The 19,375-nt window shown below is 41.0% G+C and overlaps 1 protein-coding gene across 4 annotated transcripts in view; it reads left to right on the top strand.

Moving 5' to 3' along the window:
* The first annotated feature begins 3,099 nt into the window (after positions 1–3,099).
* lmo3 (LIM domain only 3) overlaps positions 3,100–19,375 on the top strand; it is a 43,344-nt gene continuing 27,068 nt past the window's right edge. The window contains exons 1-2 of one of the 4 annotated variants that reach the window (XM_026923807.3): positions 3,100–3,550; positions 9,849–10,062. In XM_026923807.3, the coding sequence (XP_026779608.1) occupies positions 9,857–10,062 (206 nt within the window). In that variant the 5' untranslated portion in view covers positions 3,100–3,550; positions 9,849–9,856. Of the gene's footprint in view, positions 3,551–6,621; positions 7,034–7,116; positions 7,310–7,478; positions 7,909–9,848; positions 10,063–19,375 lie in introns of those variants that run through there. The other 3 variants (XM_026923806.3, XM_026923805.3, XM_026923804.3) reach the window with 3 other exon arrangements.

Here is a 19,375-nt window from a genome sequence, read left to right as displayed (position 1 = left end):
AGGTCACTGATAAAAGCAGATATGATGTGTTGAGCCTAATCAGTTTCGGAGTGGGCAGTAATCTTACTCTTCAAAGAAAATGACAAATATTTCATCACTGTGTCAATTTAAGGAAGCATATGTGACACATTATATGTTCCTGACTGGTATAGGTTGCTTAGATATGCTTAATATGTGAAATATAAATATAATGTGAAGTTATATTACAGTGAAATTGAAATTGTGATATTGACAATAAATTTGTTTTAGCATGGTCCGTATGATTATCTGGCACATACTTTGTAATTTTTTTCCAAAACTTTGCCATATCCTGGTTTGATTGCCTACTTGCCCAAGGGTATACACAAACACCAATTTCTTTATTGCCTCATTCTGCTTAGGTATTGTCACACTTGGACTAGCCTTTGGTTGTTCTGTACAAATGAATTGCCAGTTGAATTAAGTAATCTCCATCGATTCCTCCTTGTGTAATAGCAGGACCCAATTTCCTGTGCTCTGGATATTCTTTAAATCCAAAGGGCTCCCTTTAGACCCATTACTAAAGGTGATCCTTCAGACTTTGTCAAAGACAGTCTCCGTAACTCACAGTAGACGCCTTTCTGCCAAAAGCTAAATTTGGTCAGTGGGGTGTAGAGAGAGAGAGAGAGAGAGAGAGAGAGGGAGAGAGAGAAAAGCAAACTGTGAGAGAAGGATGGCATTAAAAGCTACGCATCCCTTGCCCCTACTTGAGGGTCACCTACCTGAAGCAATTATCAAATGTCCCTCTGAGGAGAGGCTCTGCTGGTCATTAGAGCAAAGTCAAACTTGTACCCCTGCGTCTTCTGGGCGGAGAGAAATTTCAGGAAGATGGAATAGTGTGTGTGGCCTATGTGTTGGGGTAAAGTTCATTTGTGGAAGCCTTCGTTTGCAGATATTAAAAGTACAACATATGTTATGATTGGAATACGGGCCAGGCTCCTGTGGCTTTTTTTTTTTAAAATGCCAGTGAGCCTCAGCAGAGGGCCTCAGTCAGCAGGAGAGGGATATAAATCAACACAATAAAACAACACATGGCATCACACCTGGATACTAACACCCAGAGTCTCTTGGCAAGTGGAATAGCATGAATGCACCTCACACTTTTCACTACACTGTCTCTGCATAGGCACATTTATACCTCAGTTACATAAATACTCCATTTTTTTTTCCAATCTAATCTCTATCTACAGCAGGGGTCATCTTTTGGTGGTTAGCAAAGTATTTTGGTGGACCTGACTGAGCACTTAAAAAAATAATGTAGCAGAAAAAAGCTGAATAACTCCAGTTTTCTAAACACGAACTAGTGTGGCTTCTGTAGAAGATCCTCTTCTGCAGTTTCAGAAAGGGAAAGGTTTTTACAGACTTTCATAGCTTTTCAATTACCCTCTGATTAGTCTGATTAGTGAAGTGATGGCATAGTTTGTTCAAAAAACATAAAAAAACAGAATTTTTCAAGTTGGAATAGTGCTTAATGTTGGGTCAGTACCACCCCACCCCACGCTGATTATTTTCCCATAATGCCCTGTCACATTTTATTCCTTATTTGTAAATGAAACCCAGACTCTGTATCGTTTTAGAGAAGGGACTACTTTTCAGAGAAAAAACAGTTGTGGTTTTGCATTACAAATGATTATTCATAAGAAATCATGTTAGTGCAACACTGCTAGCTAAAAGCAAACAACAATACCAACACTATCTTAATACCGCTATCTCAAAGTAAACCCGATGCCTGATGCCTGATGCCACATGGATACCACAGAACCTTAGTAACTGGTTTTACTGTATTGCCCAATGCTCAATAAACAACAACAGCTTTAGTAAGACGTTCTCTTAGGTCTCTCTTAGCTTATGACCATTTGTTAGTGTGTAATGATTGTAGTTTTGAATTTTCATCCTATAGTTAATATTTTATTTACATTTATTAATGAAATTCAGCAATTGCACTTAGGCTTCTATCATAAATGTCTTTCAGGTAAACCAGTTGAAATTCTTGTCCATGATATGTACACACATACTAGGTGCTGTGATCACCAGAGTATTCCTTTAACAGGTACATTACACTTTGTGTATGTTGATTGCTTTAAACTTAGACGTAATTAAAGTCAATTTGTCTTGCTGTTCTTGAATCTCACCGTTTTACATTCTCCAGACAGATGTTAAGATGTAGGGTTTGCTGTTTTTGAATGTTGACTGCTTACACTCAGACATGTTGTGTGTGTGTGTGTGTGTGTGTGTGTGTATGTCAGATTTGAAATGCAAAAGTTGCGCACAAACCTGTGCTCCAGGAAAAAAAAACCTGCGTAGTTATGATTGGCATCAAGTGCATCTGCAATGCTTCTATGTGACGAAGCTGTCTCGCCTTTTAAGTGAAAAAAGTGTAACATTGCAATTCCCTTAAGTGCTCCAGGTTTTAGCATGCTCCTAATTAGACGGGTAATGCGAGAGGCTCTGATTGGCATTTTAAACGCTCCGCCATCACTTCACACCGTTCACACCACCCGCCTCTCTTTTTGCATCCACCCTCAAAGTTGCCATCAGAGGAATCATTAAAAGATGAAATGACATTACAAAAAAAGACCCTCCCCTGACAGAAGTTATCATTACCACCTTTAATCAAAAGTAAAACTCTCTCTCTCTTTCTCTCTACTTCTTTTTGGCCTCCTTTTATCCCTTTCTGCCTTTTCTGTAGGCCTACATCTCACGCATCACCCTTCACGCTTTCCCAAGGTTTTTCAGAGGGGAGAAGAGAGAACGTGAAAGAGAAAGAGAGTGGGAGAAAAACGAGAGATGGAGGGAGACAGGGAGAAAAAGAAGACTAAGCTCTGTCAATTGGAGTGAGTGCACTACTAAGTTTGGCTTCACTACAAAGGTTAGCAGATCTGACTGTCAATACTGTCAGAGGAATGGAGTCTTTGGGAGGGGAGGCAGTGGGAGGAGGAGGATACACGGAGGTGAGGAGGAGGAGGAGGTGGTGGTGGTGGTGGTGGTGGTGGTAGCGGTGATGATGAGGGGGGGAGGCAGGAGGGTTTGCTTTGAGAGAAAGAGATACTTTGATATTTCGGAATGTTAGAAGGGTGAATACGGAGAGCTGGAGGTTGGGGATCTAATTACCGGGCCATAATTGGGGGCTGGGGAATAGGCCGCCGTCCTCTCAACTCGCTGCAGATCAATTATGTTAAGAGAACATCTGTAAGTAGAGCTTAATGAGGTCCATTAGAGCAACATGCGCTGCCTCTCCCTAACCGGGCTTGTCAGCTCCTTGGATGAGCCGGAGAGCGCTGCTAACTGGGGACCTGCTGGAGGTGCTTAAATAGGAGAGGAGGGGAGGGAGCGAGGGAAGAAAGAAGGGAGAGAAAGGAAGCGCGCTCAGGTCGGTCTTGCCTTGCTGCCAACGGAAGATACGAGCCTTTTCTCGCATGGAGGAGGACGAAGGGGGGCTTTGAGATCGAGAGTGATCCAGACACAGAGCCGGGGGAAGGAGTTTGATCCGAAGCGCACGAGCTCGTCACACGCACGCGGCAACTTTCCCTCGGTACGGTACGCTTTCTTATGAGCGCGCGAACGCACGAGTAGTAATGGTCACTGTGTGTCTGTGTATCATGTGTGCATGTGTCTGTATATGTATCTCTGGAAGCAAAAGGGGTGTGTTCAAAGATATCAGAATGCTACGTGTGTCATTTTTATTTTAAATTCGCAAAATATTGCAAGTGCGCAACTGCGTCTAGTGTTGGCTGCTGCTCGAGCTTTAAGAATGAGGGGATTCCGTGAAAATGCATGGCACTGAAACGAGGCTTATGCTCTGAAACATCTCTGCTTGCTCCGGAAATGCCTCTGTTTGCTCTTCCGAAAAAGATTTACACCGCGCTCGTTAAGCTCCGAGTTTTCGTGGTTTCAGCAGGGATCCTCACACTTTGCGTCCTTTTGCATGGAGTGTTGTCGAGTGGATAGAGTGAGTGTTTGGATGGAGTGATAACATCCTCCTACCGGCTGTGTAATCAGTGTGTTTGGAGAGAGAGAGAGAGAGAGGGAGAGAGAGAGAGAGAGAGAGAAGCTCAGCATTCGTTGCAAGTACGAATATGAACCAATGCTCCATCGTTATTATATCGTTATATGCTGAATATTGTCATTTATACTATTATACAATTATCCTAGGTGTGACGATTAGAAATTGTAATCATTGCTGAATTAACTAGTGTATTATTTTGACTAAAGTTATTTATATTTGTTGGATAATGTGGATTAGGGACGTACAGAAAAAACAGAGTGTTGATATCGGAGGAGGATTGAATGGATCGGTATTGCAGTTGATTTGACTTAGTTTACAATCCACTGGTGCATTTTGTGCTCTGAGCGCGTGTGATGTATAGGCACAACACAGATCCTCAGCATGTGCATGGGGTGCGAACTGACTTACAGCACACCTCTGACATTTTGCAGAACTTGGCAATAGAAACTTGTAGGGAGTTGGTTTGCTTCCTGTGAGAATCTCAGTATTGGAACAGTTTAAAGTTCCCAAAATATGACCTTTTTCATATCATATTGAAAATCAAAAGAAGGGACTGCCGCACCCGTATGTGTGGATGCTGCGATTCATCGAAACCCAGAAATCTGGATCATTGAGATTTATCAGGATGAGTTTATACAACACATGATAAAATAGACCAGTGATTTGTTGGAAATCTCAAATGTATGTTGAAGCCTTCTGTGTTATTGCAATAATGATTGATAAATGGTGTGATAATGATTGATAAGGGTTACATTGTATAATCCTGTCACTTCACCCTGGGCAGACGGGCTGGATTGTTTCACTCACAGAGTGCACTCTTCCTCTGCATGGAACTCTCTCTAGCTCATCACTCCCAATAATTCAGATATCTTTGGTGAGTAATTGACGTGATAACACGCTATATAAAGTGGAGGCGGGGGTTTAAAAAAAAGGATGAAGAGGTTAGAGGACCCCCCCCCCCCCCCCCACACACACACACACACACACACACACACTTCCTTTCCCATTCCCCCTCTCTCTTTCCCCTTTACACACAAATGGCATGATTACGCAGATAGCGCCGCTCTGAAATAATTCAATCCATGACAAAAACCTAATTACTGGCAGGTCATATACCCTGTCAGCTTTAATGCATCTCATCAGTCATAATGGTGGCGAGGAGCATTTTTATGACCCATCTCATTACTGCTGCATTTTAGGCACAGTGATTGGCAAGAGGCCGCAATGCTAACAATCGAATACACCAAGTCTGACACCATCTCTCCCACTTCTTTTCTTTTCGAATTTCTCCCTGCTCTCTTATTGAGGGATTTCACACTGAGGCTGAGAAAAGTTTTAGCCCATTGTCAACAGCAAAAAAGCTAATTGTGTGTGTGTGTGTGTGTGTGTGTGTACACTATGAAGGGAGGGAACAGGAGGCCTTATGCATCATTCTCCTTGGCAACCTGGGCATCAATAGGCGCTAATTAGTGTGTGCAGGTGTAACCAATGGGTGAGGAATAAGTAGAGTTACTTTGCTCAAGGGATCAGAGGAGAGATATGGGTCTGTACACGACAACACAGACACTCCACTCGTGAAAAAAGCAGTAATTACTGCAGTAGTGTATGCTACAACTGAGAAATGAGAAGAAAGATACCAACCCAATCATTTGCTGCAATGCTATTATGCAAACTGCCTATACACACTGTACGCACTCACACTCTGACCTCTAAGGCCAGTGTGGGTGGAGTTGAAATGCTTTCGTCTGGTCTAAGTGGTTAGATTAAGGCATGCGTGGTTACCGATAAATTCTTCCTCTCTGATGCATTGAGACTCGGAAATGTTTGTTCAGTTACACTAAAACACTTTGTTAAATATACCGCCAGCTTTTCTCTGCTGTACCCCCCAGACTCTCAGAAATAAAGGTACTGAACTTTCCCTTGCTGCTGAATGCACCATTAACAGTACGTCGTTTCTACCTTCAGTATGAATCGTTCACCTGGGAATGTGAATACAGTGTACATTTAAAAATAATTTAACAGACATAATGGGACCTGAAGGACCACTGATGTATCATTAAAGCTTTACTCTAAATGATAATTAAAGCTACACTACAGGCGCCTTCTCAAGTAACAGATACATACTAAATGTACAAATGGTGTACCTACCTCAGCGACAAGGAAAGTACACTTTGGTACCGTTATTTCTGAGAGTGCATGGTGTAATGGTTACATCTTAGACCAGTGTTTGACAGTTTCAGTACCCCAGGTTCCACAGGTTTAAAGTGTGTTACAGCTGAACATCACAAAAGGTGTGCAACGTGGATGTCTCCCTGATTGGGACTGATAACCACTGCCTATAGGATGGCTCCTAATAATTATATTTGTACTGAAATAATAGGAAAACAAGTGTGTCATGACTCCACAGGTTCCTGGACGTTCCTGCTCGGACAGCAGCTAATGATTGCAATATGATCTTTAGTGCATGTGGAAAGAAAAAAAAAATCACCCTACAGCATGTAAATTGCTTGCACGCAGCATAGGAAGAGGAACTGTAGCAGTTACGAGTCTCCAGAGCAGAGCCCGCGTGCACGCGCGTCAGTCAGTGAAGAGAGCGCAAAGTTTCTCTAGGGAGCGCGCGCCGTCACTCCGGCTGTCTCTTATTAAGCTAACGACCTGCTTTCCTCGTCGTCTAGTTGTCTTACCGGTGAGGGATTGGCTTCGCGAGATCATAAAACCAGGATTCGCTGTTCTTCGAGTCTCATTCGCTGCTGAGCAAGTTGTTCCGCGCTTCCCGCGATGCTTAATCCGTGATCACTCAGGCGAAAACACCTGTAGCTTTTTCGTGTGCGCGCGCGATCCACGCGGACCTCGTTATTTCCGAGCGGAAGATAATCGTGATCTGCAGCTCGAGCTCGCTTTCGTGAACTTTTTTATTTTCTTGCTTCGAGGAATACAGAGTGGGAGTGTGTACCAGTGTAGCCTGTGCAGCTACTCAAGTTCACTCTTCTGCAGAAGTTGGACAAGAAGGTGAGTGCCGTGCTGTCGAGTAGTTCCGACCCGACCCGAACCGAACCGACCCGAACCGAACCAGGTTTACACTCTGCTTCTGTTTTTGTGTTCGCGCAGTGAAGACACGTTTAAAGTGCTGATGAGATAAACATGCACGTGCTACACGCATGGCTTCATTAACTGTGTTTTGAGCCGCATGAGTGTAAGCGTGGTGTTCCGTGTTGCCTGTAATCAGAACTCACATGTATAAACACTGCAACACTGGACTGACTGTAGATTGCAAACAGAGCTTTGGTGAGTTTAAATTCCAGTTTCCTTTCTTCCTTTTTGGGGGGTTGTCTTTTTAAGTGGTTTGTGTATCTTTTTTTTTTTTTCTTCCTTGCACAATTGTCAAAATTTGTAAAAAAAAAATTAAAGCAAGCTGTCCTTTTGCAGAAATAAATTCATTAGGAAGCGCGAGCTGTTCAGTGTTATGTAGCAGCTCCTGCGCGCGCACCCCGATCCGCGCCATACGATGTAGGGATGACGGCACGCGGAGGGGTGAAGTGAAGAGAGTACGCCTTTGTCGTCCACTGTCATTATGTTCTCTCGCCTCCGCCACGGCTGCTGCTGCTGCTGCTGCTCTTAGTGGCTTTCATTTCATAGGCGAGCTCTGACGGACGGCGCTGAGCTCGAGCCCCTTTTCAACCCCCTGCGTGTGCCTTTGTTTGCCGTTTTCGCGTTTCCTTTTTTTTTCTCGCGAGGCGAAACAGGATTGTTAGCTGTAACAAAAGCGAGCCGCCCCCCATCCAGCTGCTCACTTCACGGAGAAGGGAAGCCCTCTCGTCGCATGGTGGTGGTGTGTTCAGGCGCCGGAGCGGGTCCACAAATGCAGAAAAGGGAGAAAAGTTTCGGTAAGGTCTCAGCGTGTGCATTGTTTTTTTTTTTTTCACGGGAGAAGCTTATGCGCGTGACCTGCTCGAATCTGCGCAAAACCACAACGATATTCGGGTTGGGAGAAAACCTGTAGTTTACACCGAGGCACAAAACGGGGTTTTAGATAGCCTTTTAATCTTTTTTTGCCTTAAAAACCCGTCAGTGTTATAATTTATGCCTTTAGTGGTTTATTCTAGCGGCGGTGTGCCGTGATGCGGAGTGGGTTTTAACGGTCTCCGAGTTTAACTGCGCTTCCGTTTGGTGCTCGTGCCTCGAAAATTGGGCTCCCTGTAATAACAGCCAGTGTTATTGGCCTTTTCCGAGCGCTTGGCTGCCATGGCAACAGTAATTAAACTGATAAGCGGGTGAAATGTCAGCACCACCGGCTCGCGCTGCTGCTCCGCGCTCGCGCCCTGACCAAAGCAGACGGTCCCACGCTAGTATTTCATTCCAGGAGCAGTGGCAACCCTGTGCTGTGCGGATTCTGTAATAAATATCACTCCTATGCGACATGTTTTACATTTTCTGCGTGCAAAACGAAGCTTTGGGTCACCGCTTTACGGTAACTCTCACGTGCTGATTCCGTTCAGCAGATGAACACAGCGCTTCGAGCTGGAGGAAGAGTGTGGAAAAGGGTGACATGCATTCGATGCAGCTGGGCTGCGGACCCTCTGGTGGACGGAGTGGAGTCAAAACTCTAAACTTTGCTTTTCTTGGTAATGACTGTGGTGTGAAGCGGTGCGGATGAGCGCCTCTGACCGGGGACGGAGGTGATCATCAGCGCGCGCGCGCGCGCCTCACGCCGTCCCATCCGGCCAGATTAAAAGGTCAACAGTTTAAATGCAGAGCAGCAAAGTAGGGTGCGTCCATTAGCACAAACAGTATGGCAGTTCATCCACTGCTTCCTTTCTTTAGTTTTGCACTATTTTCTATCTTTAAGCGCTTCACCGTTATCTGCCTCTGCCACGGTTTTGTTTGCATTAAAATGACAAATGACAAATAGCCTGCGTTAATAAGTTGGTGTCCTTCAGAACACTTGCACGCTCTTAACCTCAAACCTTCCGCACTTTGCAGTACCTTGTCCACCAAGGCCAGTGGGGTTTGCTCTAGTATTCTAGGGCAGTCTATCTATTGGTAGATTTTTATTGTTGTATATTTGTGCAATGCACTACAGAAATCTTAATCGCAACATTAACAACTGTTGCTTTGTACAAATCACATGAACACTTTCTGCCCAGAAAATAGGGGCGTCAAACAAAAAAGGCTCCCTCCTAATTTAAAGTTTCTAACACCCAGACATCTCGTCTTTCTCCATGCATGTTTACTCTTAAGTTAGCAAGATATACGAGGTGAGCGCAAGGGGGGTGAGGCAGATCGTCCTGGTGTCAACACAACAGGCACGAATCAGGCACGCTTCTAATGGAGGACAAAAACTATTAGGACAGGACAAAAGGGGAACCAGGAGTGCAGGCGCCGGGTAGAGCTCACTCTTGGCTGTATGGAAGGAGAATACTAATTACAGGCCGTCTGCATGAGCCTGCATTGTAGCCTCTCTACCCAACAAAGCCCTTTCACAGCCTAAATGGGGGTTACACAATGGCTGCACTGGGGGCAAAGCTTTTCCTGGCCCCTCCTATGGAGAGAGAGAGAGAAGAAAGAATGAGAGAGAAAGGAGAAAGGCAAGCAAGTGATGGGAAGAACTGTGCAGCTGTTAGATTTTTTTTTGTTGTTGGATTAGTGTTTGCATACCAAATTTCATCAAGTTATAAGGAATAGTCTGGCTAGCTCTTTTTTGGATCTTTGTTAGTCATGGATTAAAAAAGTCTCACTGTCCATTTTATTGTTTGTGTGAGCCACTGTTGTATCAGTAATTATTGTGTTCTCAAATTCTGTGGTCTGATCTTATTCTCCTTGGCAGGTATACAAATGCTTTCCGTCCAGCCGGACACCAAGCCAAAGGGCTGTGCCGGCTGCAACCGGAAGATCAAGGACCGCTACCTGCTGAAGGCCCTGGACAAATACTGGCACGAGGACTGCCTAAAGTGTGCATGCTGTGACTGCCGCCTTGGCGAGGTGGGCTCCACGCTGTATACCAAGGCCAACCTCATCCTCTGCCGGCGGGACTACCTCCGGTAAGACCCTCCACCAACCTCAAAACAATGACTAGCATCCATCCAAACTGGTTACTAGATAAGAGTAGCATCCATTGGACTAATGCCTTTGGCTTATGTGTCCAAAAAATATCCGTTTTAGGGCATATACTTTTTTTTTTTTTTTTTTTTTAAACCAGGTTTATATTTAGATTTGGATATAGACTGGTGAAATACATAGGATACAGGCCCTAAACAAAACAGAAAATAAGGTCTATATTGATCAAGACATTTCTTTATCTTGTATAGTGGGACTTGAGTTTTTTTCTTGATTGATGCCTAAAATCAATTTCAAAGCCACATTGGTCCTCACGGCTGCATTGATCACATTCAAAAGCGGCCTTTTTGGTTCTTCTTCTAAACACTGTGTTAAAGCAAATGTCTAGAAGCCTTGGTTACTCTCCGCATTGAGATTCTGAGTATTCTCCCGTGCCTTTACATACGCCGTTCTCTTAATCAAAAAAGATGGATCTTTATGAGCCAATAAACCACTAGTGTTTCTCCTTCGGTTTGGAGGAATTCATTTGTTGGATCCAATTAGTGTGCTGGACCACAGAGACTGGAGCATTGAGTTTAAGACCACCCCAGATCCTGCTCATTTTCCTTTCACTGAAAGAAGGCCGAGTGTCCAGTCTAGCGAGCACTACTGTGCTTTTCACACTATTGTACCACTCAAGACTGACATGCTTTCATTTGTTTGCACACTTTTCATTAAAGTTTGGCTTAGCTGTATGCACACTGAGCTGGTCCAGCAACTGCACTGATGCTGGCCCAATTTTGGTTCCACTGCGACAGTTTGGGAATTAACCTTTCAGAATTTTGAAGCTAATTTCATTGATATAAATGTTGCAAGTGTTCAAAAAATGCAAAATATTGTACACCAGAAAAATAAGAAAAGTGTACTGAAAACCATTCATCATCAAAAAATAATTTTAGGAATTCATCCATGTAGGATTGTTTGTTAGTAAGAGGAAATGATAATGTTATTGGCAGTAATGGTAATGATGATGACACTAGATGATACTATAAGGAACACCAAGGAGTGGCAGTTCATGCCACTGTTTGCTCATGCTCATGACATCATGTCAGTTGTTTCACCAGCTACCTTTTAAACATGGGTGGGGGCAAAAAGGCAGCCTTGCATGTACCAGCTTGAGTTACTTATAATGTGTCTGTTAACAGGCACGTGTCTATTTAACCTCACAGGGCCGCTTCAGGAATGCAGGGCTGATTTTGAACATGGTAGGAGCCGCTACAACAGTTTGGTACTTTGCAAAGGCACAGTTCATTTAATTTGGGCAGAAGGGATGAGAGTCTCCATTAGGCATGACACAGACGAACAGACTTTTGGGGAGATGAGATGGATACGCAGCCAGAGGGCTGAGGCTATGCTCAGATTACTTTCCTACAGTAAGCCTCATTGGCTGCATCCTCCTAAAGCACATCTCCATTCATGACAACATGCCTGTGTGCCTTAAAACAACAGCTCAGGAAGAGAAAAATAAATTAGAGCCATGGATGATAGCATCGCTTGTTTTTTTTCCTTTCATAGAATATAAAACTTAGTGCATTTGTAATACATTTTAGCAGATGTAACACACAATAAGGTTTATGTTAAAAGTGATTAATTTATAAAGTGAAGTTCATTCTCTGTGTGGTTATGTAGCACGATAGTGTTTTTTTATTCAGTAATTGCCTGAGATCTTTTTATTCTTGTCAGCATTTGGGAGGATGTAGGTACTGCTTGCTTCTTCTTTTTCTTCTTCATCATCAAAAGTTCAAGGTGACTGAATTGATTTCACTGTAGCTATCACACGACTTTCCTGTCTGTCCCTGCTGCTTGGCATCTGCTCACTGGCTCTTACTGAACGGCAAACATGGCCGAGGCCTGGCTCCTCACATCACATTTGCAGCCTCACTAACAAAAAAAAAAAGCTCTCCATTTCCGAGATAATCAGTGGCCACCCTTACAAAAGCACTACCTCTCGACACCTGATCATTCCCTTATTTATTTTCTTAGGTTCGCACTGCAGTTGGTCACAGAGATAAAGACTTGATTTCCATCACCCCTCTCTCTATTTGTTCCATTTTAGCTTTCTATTTAAAAGTGAATTATGCTTGGATTTATTATACATGGCCACCCATCCCCCATCACACAGAATCAATCCAGTCCTGTTTAGCAGTGTGGCATGTTATTAAGTCTGACATAACCAGGGTTAATAGAATTCTTCAGGGGTCTACAACCATGAGCGACCAAGAGCAATGTGGTCCCACCAGCGGAGAACTAATCCCTATCACAACACGCACAAAAATAAATTAAATAAGAACACAAAAAAGGTTTGTTTTCCAAAGATGGATTTTACTAGCTGTTTAATTTTCAATTGGTCAGAAGGTGTTATTACTTTTCTATAACAGCAGCTCAGCTAATAGTGCTGGCTATAATTAAAATTATGGATTTACATTCGTGAATTCTAATATGTTATCATTTTTATAGTAATAACTCATTCACAGGGACTAGTATGGCTCCACATGATGTAATAATGAAAGGGTAATAATAATAATAATAATAATAATTTTAAAAAAGGTTTAATATTTAACAAGAAAAACATATAATCGTTGATATGGTGAAGATTCCTGAAAGGAGACGTTTATGTAAAGTTTATGAAATGAGGCTGGAGTGTCAGTGCTTTGTAACTGATGACTTGCGCTTTCTGGTTTCTTGATACAATGACAAGCTGCAGAATTTTTTTGTTTATACTTTAAGAGAGACAAAAAGTGATTGCGTATAGCTGTTAACGTAAGAGATAACAGGAACTAATGAACGCAACATTAAATGTAAGGTAAAAAGTCTGATGTGTCGTTCTTTAATTACTAAAAATTGTAATCGTTAGACATTGCTGGGGTACAAGAGGAATTAAACACTTCAGGTGTGCTGTTATTGGAAAACAATCATGCCCTGTTGTATTTTATTCCTTATTTATCAAATAAAAGACGAGACATTTCTTCAGTAGAAATACGAAGCAGGAAGTGTTTGGTCTACAGCTTCCAGAAACTGGGGACAGTATCAACCGATTCATATTTGGAGCATTGAGACATTTAGGGGGTAATTATTAATATCGCGTCCGCCTTGATTCTTTATATGGTGTCAGACTATCCTATCACCAAAATGATTCTTTTGATACTGTGTTGGTGTCTCCATTAACGATAAAGCATAACAGCAATAACCATGTTTATACCAGTGCTTTTGCATTTCAGAGCAAAGTGCGATAAGGTTAAAAGGCCCAGACAAAAAAGGGACCAACACATTTAAGTTGGGAAGGTGGCGGAAATGAACTGCTGCAGCCCACAGAGAGTAGCCACAGACATGGAAGCAATCCGCCAAGGCCAGGATGCAAGCAGGGGGGAAAAGCTGTTAGGCATCAGTTAATGGAAAACTGTAAATTTCAGGCATCCATTTTAAAGACAGCACAGGGGGACCACTTTATTTATTTATCTATCTATTCATTCATTTTTTTAAATCCAACTTCAATTTTCCTCTACAGTGGTTTTACTAAGATTGTAAATGCAAGCAAGCTCACAGAAGTCGTCGACATGACTGGATTTATTACCATTTTGGAAAGCAGGCTATCGGTGAAAGATAACCAACATGTGTTGCATGGTTTAGTTGTAATAACTTCTAGTCTTCCTCACTCATTCAGAAGCAACTTGCTGGACCACATCTACCATGTCCTGTATAAACTCATGGAAATGAACCCTGAAAATGTATCTCAGACTTTTTTTCATATTTACAACTGCCATATCGTAGGCAGTGCAGAATTCATGTGTATTGACGTCCGTACTACAAGCCTTGTACAAAAGATCAACAGAGTGTGGCAAGCTTGCCTTATCTGGATAAAGTTGGGGATTGGAGTAAGTTGTCTTGAATATCTTTTACCTATGTTTGGTCATATTCTTCTTGTTTTAGTTTTGGCTGGTCCAGCATTAATGATATGACATCTCTTCAAAAGCACATCATGCGTTCAGTGTAAAGTCAGTGTAAAAAATTAAAATTATGACCTTACATAGAATCACAACCTAAAAGACGGGCATGTTATTGGGAAGCTGCTCTTCTTCTTCTTCTTTTTACAAATCAGTTTGTCTAAGCAGCTGCTCTATTAAAATATGGCTGGAAATCAGCAAATAATGACAAATGGGTTTGGACCAGATTTTTTTTTAAAAATTAATTTATTTATTTGTTTTTTCAAATACTCTACTTTGACATCTCTACTTGATGACGTGAAGAGACGATGTTTAAATGCTGCAAGACACTTTTACCTGGATGGATGATGCTAATAATCAGAGTGATAACTCCTTTCCCATTGTAAAATTATAACCATGTAAATGTGTCAGTGTTTTTCCTTTAGAAGTTTAGGTTATAAATGTATAAGGTAGGTTGGGCCTCATTCTGCAAAAGAGAAAGATATTTCAGTTTCAGAATTATATATAGTAGAAAATTTCAAAATTTCCTAGACTGCCACACACACACACACACACACACACACACGTTTCCCCTATGGTGTAGGTGTTCATTTGAGCTCTTATAATCAGAAACTGTTTCCCTTTTTCTTTTCTTTTTTTTTTTTTTTACCTACAACAACTAGAAGTTATGTAGGATCCTCTATAAACTCGGTCAGAAAGTTTCAAATCACACATTTATCCCTGTGATGAATGAATCACTATAATAATTCATGTCAGCTCATTAGTAGTTTGCTGATGACACAGTGCAGCTGTGTCATCTGAGAAAGTTTAGCTGGTGTCCATTGGGGATTGGAACAGTGCACTTCCTCTGAGACTAGCTGAAAGATTGAGGCCAGCTCTCCTCCTAATGACCTGTGCATATGGAGTCCTCTCTCTGCACTCCACCACTGTAGAGCATCAGGCATGACATCGTGGTCAGCTTCTTTCTCTTAACAATCTGGCCACCTTTATAAAACAAGCCTACAAAGAACATTCAGAGGTTGGAGTGTGTGTGTGTGTACTGGTGTACAGCACATACAGGCGGGTGATATATTAAAGGAAAAACCAGCATAAAGTGTCTTAGTGAGGTGTTAAGCTACCAGAAAAACCTCCGTGCGCCTTGGCAGAGATTCTACAATTCTCCGGAAGTGTAGCGGGAGAAACACCATTCTTCCAAAAGATCTCCATTTCCTCAGTTGGTGTTTTGATGATGGTGGTGGATACCACAGTGTTCTGCTGAAACATGGTTTCAGTGAAAATGTTCTATTGTGGCTGTAATTGGATTGTTTAACTTGATAGATACAATTAATCTGCAAACATCACATACTGATGGTGTTCTGCAAGACTCAGATTTGGATCCATAACTATTTTCCGTGGATTTTATTAGGTGTGGTAGTTATGGTAATTGTTCATCCACTTCCCCTTATCACTTTGTTCTCTGCACATGTAATATGTATTCAAAGTAATGACATTTTTACATATTTTTCTCAATATGAGACTGGGTTATTGTTTTGGATTTCAAGGTGAATGTTCCATTTTCTCTTTTTTAGGCCTTGTAGAAACACTGACAGATAGTACCAAATGTTTTTTTTTTCATATTCAGCTTAGTGCTTTATAAATTGCTTTGATCTCCCATTCAAATCCTGTTTGTTTAATATAGCTTTTAAAATTTCATGTAATCATGTTTCCACTGCAATATTGTAGTAAATAATTAAAGATTTTATGTGTTAGTTTTTAATGAATTCTTTGAGGTCAAAGAATTGTCGGCAACAACAAAAGACGTGTTGGAGCAATTTATTAATTATTTCTTGTTCCTAGGTCATGGAAACTAGATGCAAAATTCAGTTAAAATACAGATATGAAGTTGTTGATACAGTTGAGTTAGTCTGGAAGCAGTGTGTGTTAGTTCATGAAGGGTTTTACCTGGAACAAGCATACCTGACCTGTATCTCTGCTTGTGTCTGTTTAACCATGAGCAGTAAATAATTAGTACATTATGATATCTTTTGTTATCACAGAATAAAACTCTGAATTAAGAGAGAGTTAAATAAAAATTAAACATTATATAATGCATAAAATCTTAATAGGTGCTCATTGCATGCATATTTCAGTTGGTGTCATTATTTTTTTTTTATTGAATTAATGAAATTTGTGAAAGACATGTTTTCAAAGCTAATGAATTAGCTGCCTTAATTAAACTCACAAAGAATAATAATTAAATTCTTTGATGTGTTTAAAACACTATCTAATCCCCTGTCTGTCTGTATAAAGAGCTCTGAATAGCATGTAATGGTAATCATAAGTTTGTTAAACATTTCAGCAACTCATTCTTAAAAATATGTTGTAAGGTTTTTTTTTCATATCATGTCATATATTGTGTTACATAACTCTTAATAAAAATTAATTATGATAAGATGTGCATCCTCTAATTCTAGCAGATAATGTGGGTTATTATACTGGTGCATTTTTATGTTGCTATCATATAAATATAACCCAGTGTGAAGACTGCAGTAGTGAGCAGGTGGAATAAAACCGAGTGCTTTTGCTCTTTTGATAGAGGCCCATATTGAGTATGCATACTAAATATACATGGTTAGTTCTAGTTAATCCTGAAATGTCTCAAACGGACCTCATCAAGACAGGTTTGGATGAATTTACGCTGCCTTTCTCTTGATGTCACCTCCTCATTGTTGAATCTCAGTGCTGCTTCAAGCTTGAATTTTGAAAGCGTATTGTGCACAACACATAATCGCTGTGTGCGCCTGTGCTTATTGTTCTGTCTGTCAAAGAGTGAAAGACTTTCGGCAACACTTCCTATATTCAAAACCTATATTCAGAAATCCTTATAACTGTGCTTATAATTCTTTATTTCATACCATTTACTTTACCTGAAGCACTCAGTGATGGCATTTTAAAATGTTGTTTATAATGATTTTATAAGTGTTAATAAATGTTACAATTATTCACAGGTCATTTTCAGTTATAAAGGTTGCAGAGTACCGCAGTTGGCATTACAATGACACATGACTCTTGCATTCTCACAGAATTATTTACAGCACATTATTAGAGCTTTATGAGACATTATCAGAGTTTATGAATAAAATGCTTGCAAGGACTCAGTACCAACTTATGAAGAATTATAAGCAGAATTATAATGATTTATGCATATTGGCATAAAGAAAGTGTTACCAGACTCATGGCTAGCTCCAGCACTTCAGAGTGTTTTTGTACTTGTTACAAGATGTCAGGCCTCTTGTTCAGACATGTACACCACTGAAGTGTGGTCTAACATTTAAGCTCCAAGTCCAACATTAGAAAGCATCCAGCTTGTTTGTGAAAACCTTCATTAAGTCTCTAGTCGCGCAGCACAAACTTGTAAGGTCTCGTTTCGAACGAAGGTGTTTCAGAGACTCTTATGAGGCAAATCCTTCTGTAGAGCATGTTCTATTAGGAGCTGCCTTTAGTCTAGCGGTATCGGAAGCACTTGAAGTGTGGATACAGCCCTGGATAACCTTGTGTCTCTGCGGTACTTGTTACAATAGAGCACTCTGTGTGTACAAAAGGACCTCTTCTGGTCAAGATTTAAATGGGCCTGCAGCAACAGACTCTTTTTTTTTTTTTTCTCCTTATCTGCCCGGTCTCATTAGATAGCCCCTTCTGTCCCCTACTGCTGAGCCCATGTCCTCACTAGTACCCCTAAGGGCCCTTGCGGATGCAAGTTTTTCTTTAGCAGCCTTGTTTTTGTCATCATGGTGTTATCAACAGCAAATTTGTGTTGTCCTTAAAGAGTAGCTGGCATTTACAAAAATGATGAACACGTTTCTTGAGAGGAAATAGGGCACTTGTGTTTTCCTCAGCAAAGAGGCCGATTTTAGTAAACTAATTCACTCAAGCCAATGAGGGAAGGTTTCTAAAAAGAGAAGTCTGGAAGCCATCTTTATATGGGCTTGAGAAATATCGTAAAACAATAGCGTGTACCTCTGTGCACCTACCGAAAGAAAAGAAAAATTTGGGGTCCAACGATAGAGAAGATATAGTTGGTAGTTGTAAAGGCAAAGGCTGTGCATACAAGTAATTAAAGAATATTTATAAAGGGAGGCATAGACATTTTACTTTTTTACTATTAAATTAGTAAAACTTAACTTTTTGATTTTTAAATTAACTGTGATGATGGACACTAGCAGAGTATCACACTAAATCTCTTTTGCCATTTCGTTGCCTCATTTTTTTATGAGTAAGCAAACTTTTTCAATAAACTGTATTTTATATTAATATGCCCCAGTTTTCGAAGTCCTTACGTACAGATAAAAAAGTACGTAAACATATGTAGAATGGACGGATTAAAACAGTTCAAATGGATTAAGCAATCTGACAGATCAGCAATATCCTAAAGCCAAACATGAAGTTGTAATGTCTTTGAATGTTAGGAAGTTAAGGAGATTTGTAGTCTGGCCTATAAACCATAAAAAGGTGCGCTACATGCACTAGACTGGCAGTTTGGTAACAGAGCTTGGTCATTTAAACCAATCATCCATGTGGCTGAATTCTGAGCAATAACGCACATGTAATTGCCACACAATATTCACTATGCAAAAAGACGTTTATTTATATGCTGGAATTTATATCTGGAAAAAAAATCTAATCTGGAAAATCTGTAGTGTGAATATATTGTAGCATTGCAGTACTGATTATTGTGTAATCACTCCATTATTACTACTGCTAATTAATGGTTTAACAAATCTGTCAAGGTCCTTGGAGGTACAGTTCAGCTCCATCTCGAGTGGAGGTGTATGGGAATTGGAGGATGGGGGGATGAGTGTGGACATGAATAGAGGGGTACACAGCGTGCCTGAATGGTCAGGGTTGTTCAGTACTCAAATGTACAGAGAGATCAACTGAACAGAGAAAATAGTGCTAATAAGACCAGTTGTTAGATGGCATCAGTAAGTGCTTGGAAACTTATTCATTACATTAAAACATTACTGAGATTTTAGGTGACTGCATAGAAAAATCATGAATTTGTGAATCATCAAGTGATTAATCAAGAGTCTTTTCAGGGCTGATCATTGCAACTGTACAGAAATTTCCAGACTCTCAGTTCTTGTTTCCATGCTCATCGCTGACTGTATTATTGTTCCCTGTGGTTTGTTGTATGATTCCTGCCCCTGGAGACTCTCGAGCCGGCCTGCAAGCCGCAACGGCCTCTCCATTGCCACAAGGTGAACTATTCCCCACTGTGCGTTATTATTAATAACTGTCAGCCAGAGGGGGTCACCCACGACAACTCCTTGAAAAGAAC

This window comes from Pangasianodon hypophthalmus, chromosome 18 (genome assembly GCF_027358585.1).
Source record: "Pangasianodon hypophthalmus isolate fPanHyp1 chromosome 18, fPanHyp1.pri, whole genome shotgun sequence".
Classification (NCBI taxonomy): Eukaryota; Metazoa; Chordata; class Actinopteri; order Siluriformes; family Pangasiidae; genus Pangasianodon; species Pangasianodon hypophthalmus.
The sequence above is the reverse complement of the archived record's forward strand: the minus strand, read 5'-3'. Positions and strand labels throughout refer to the sequence as shown.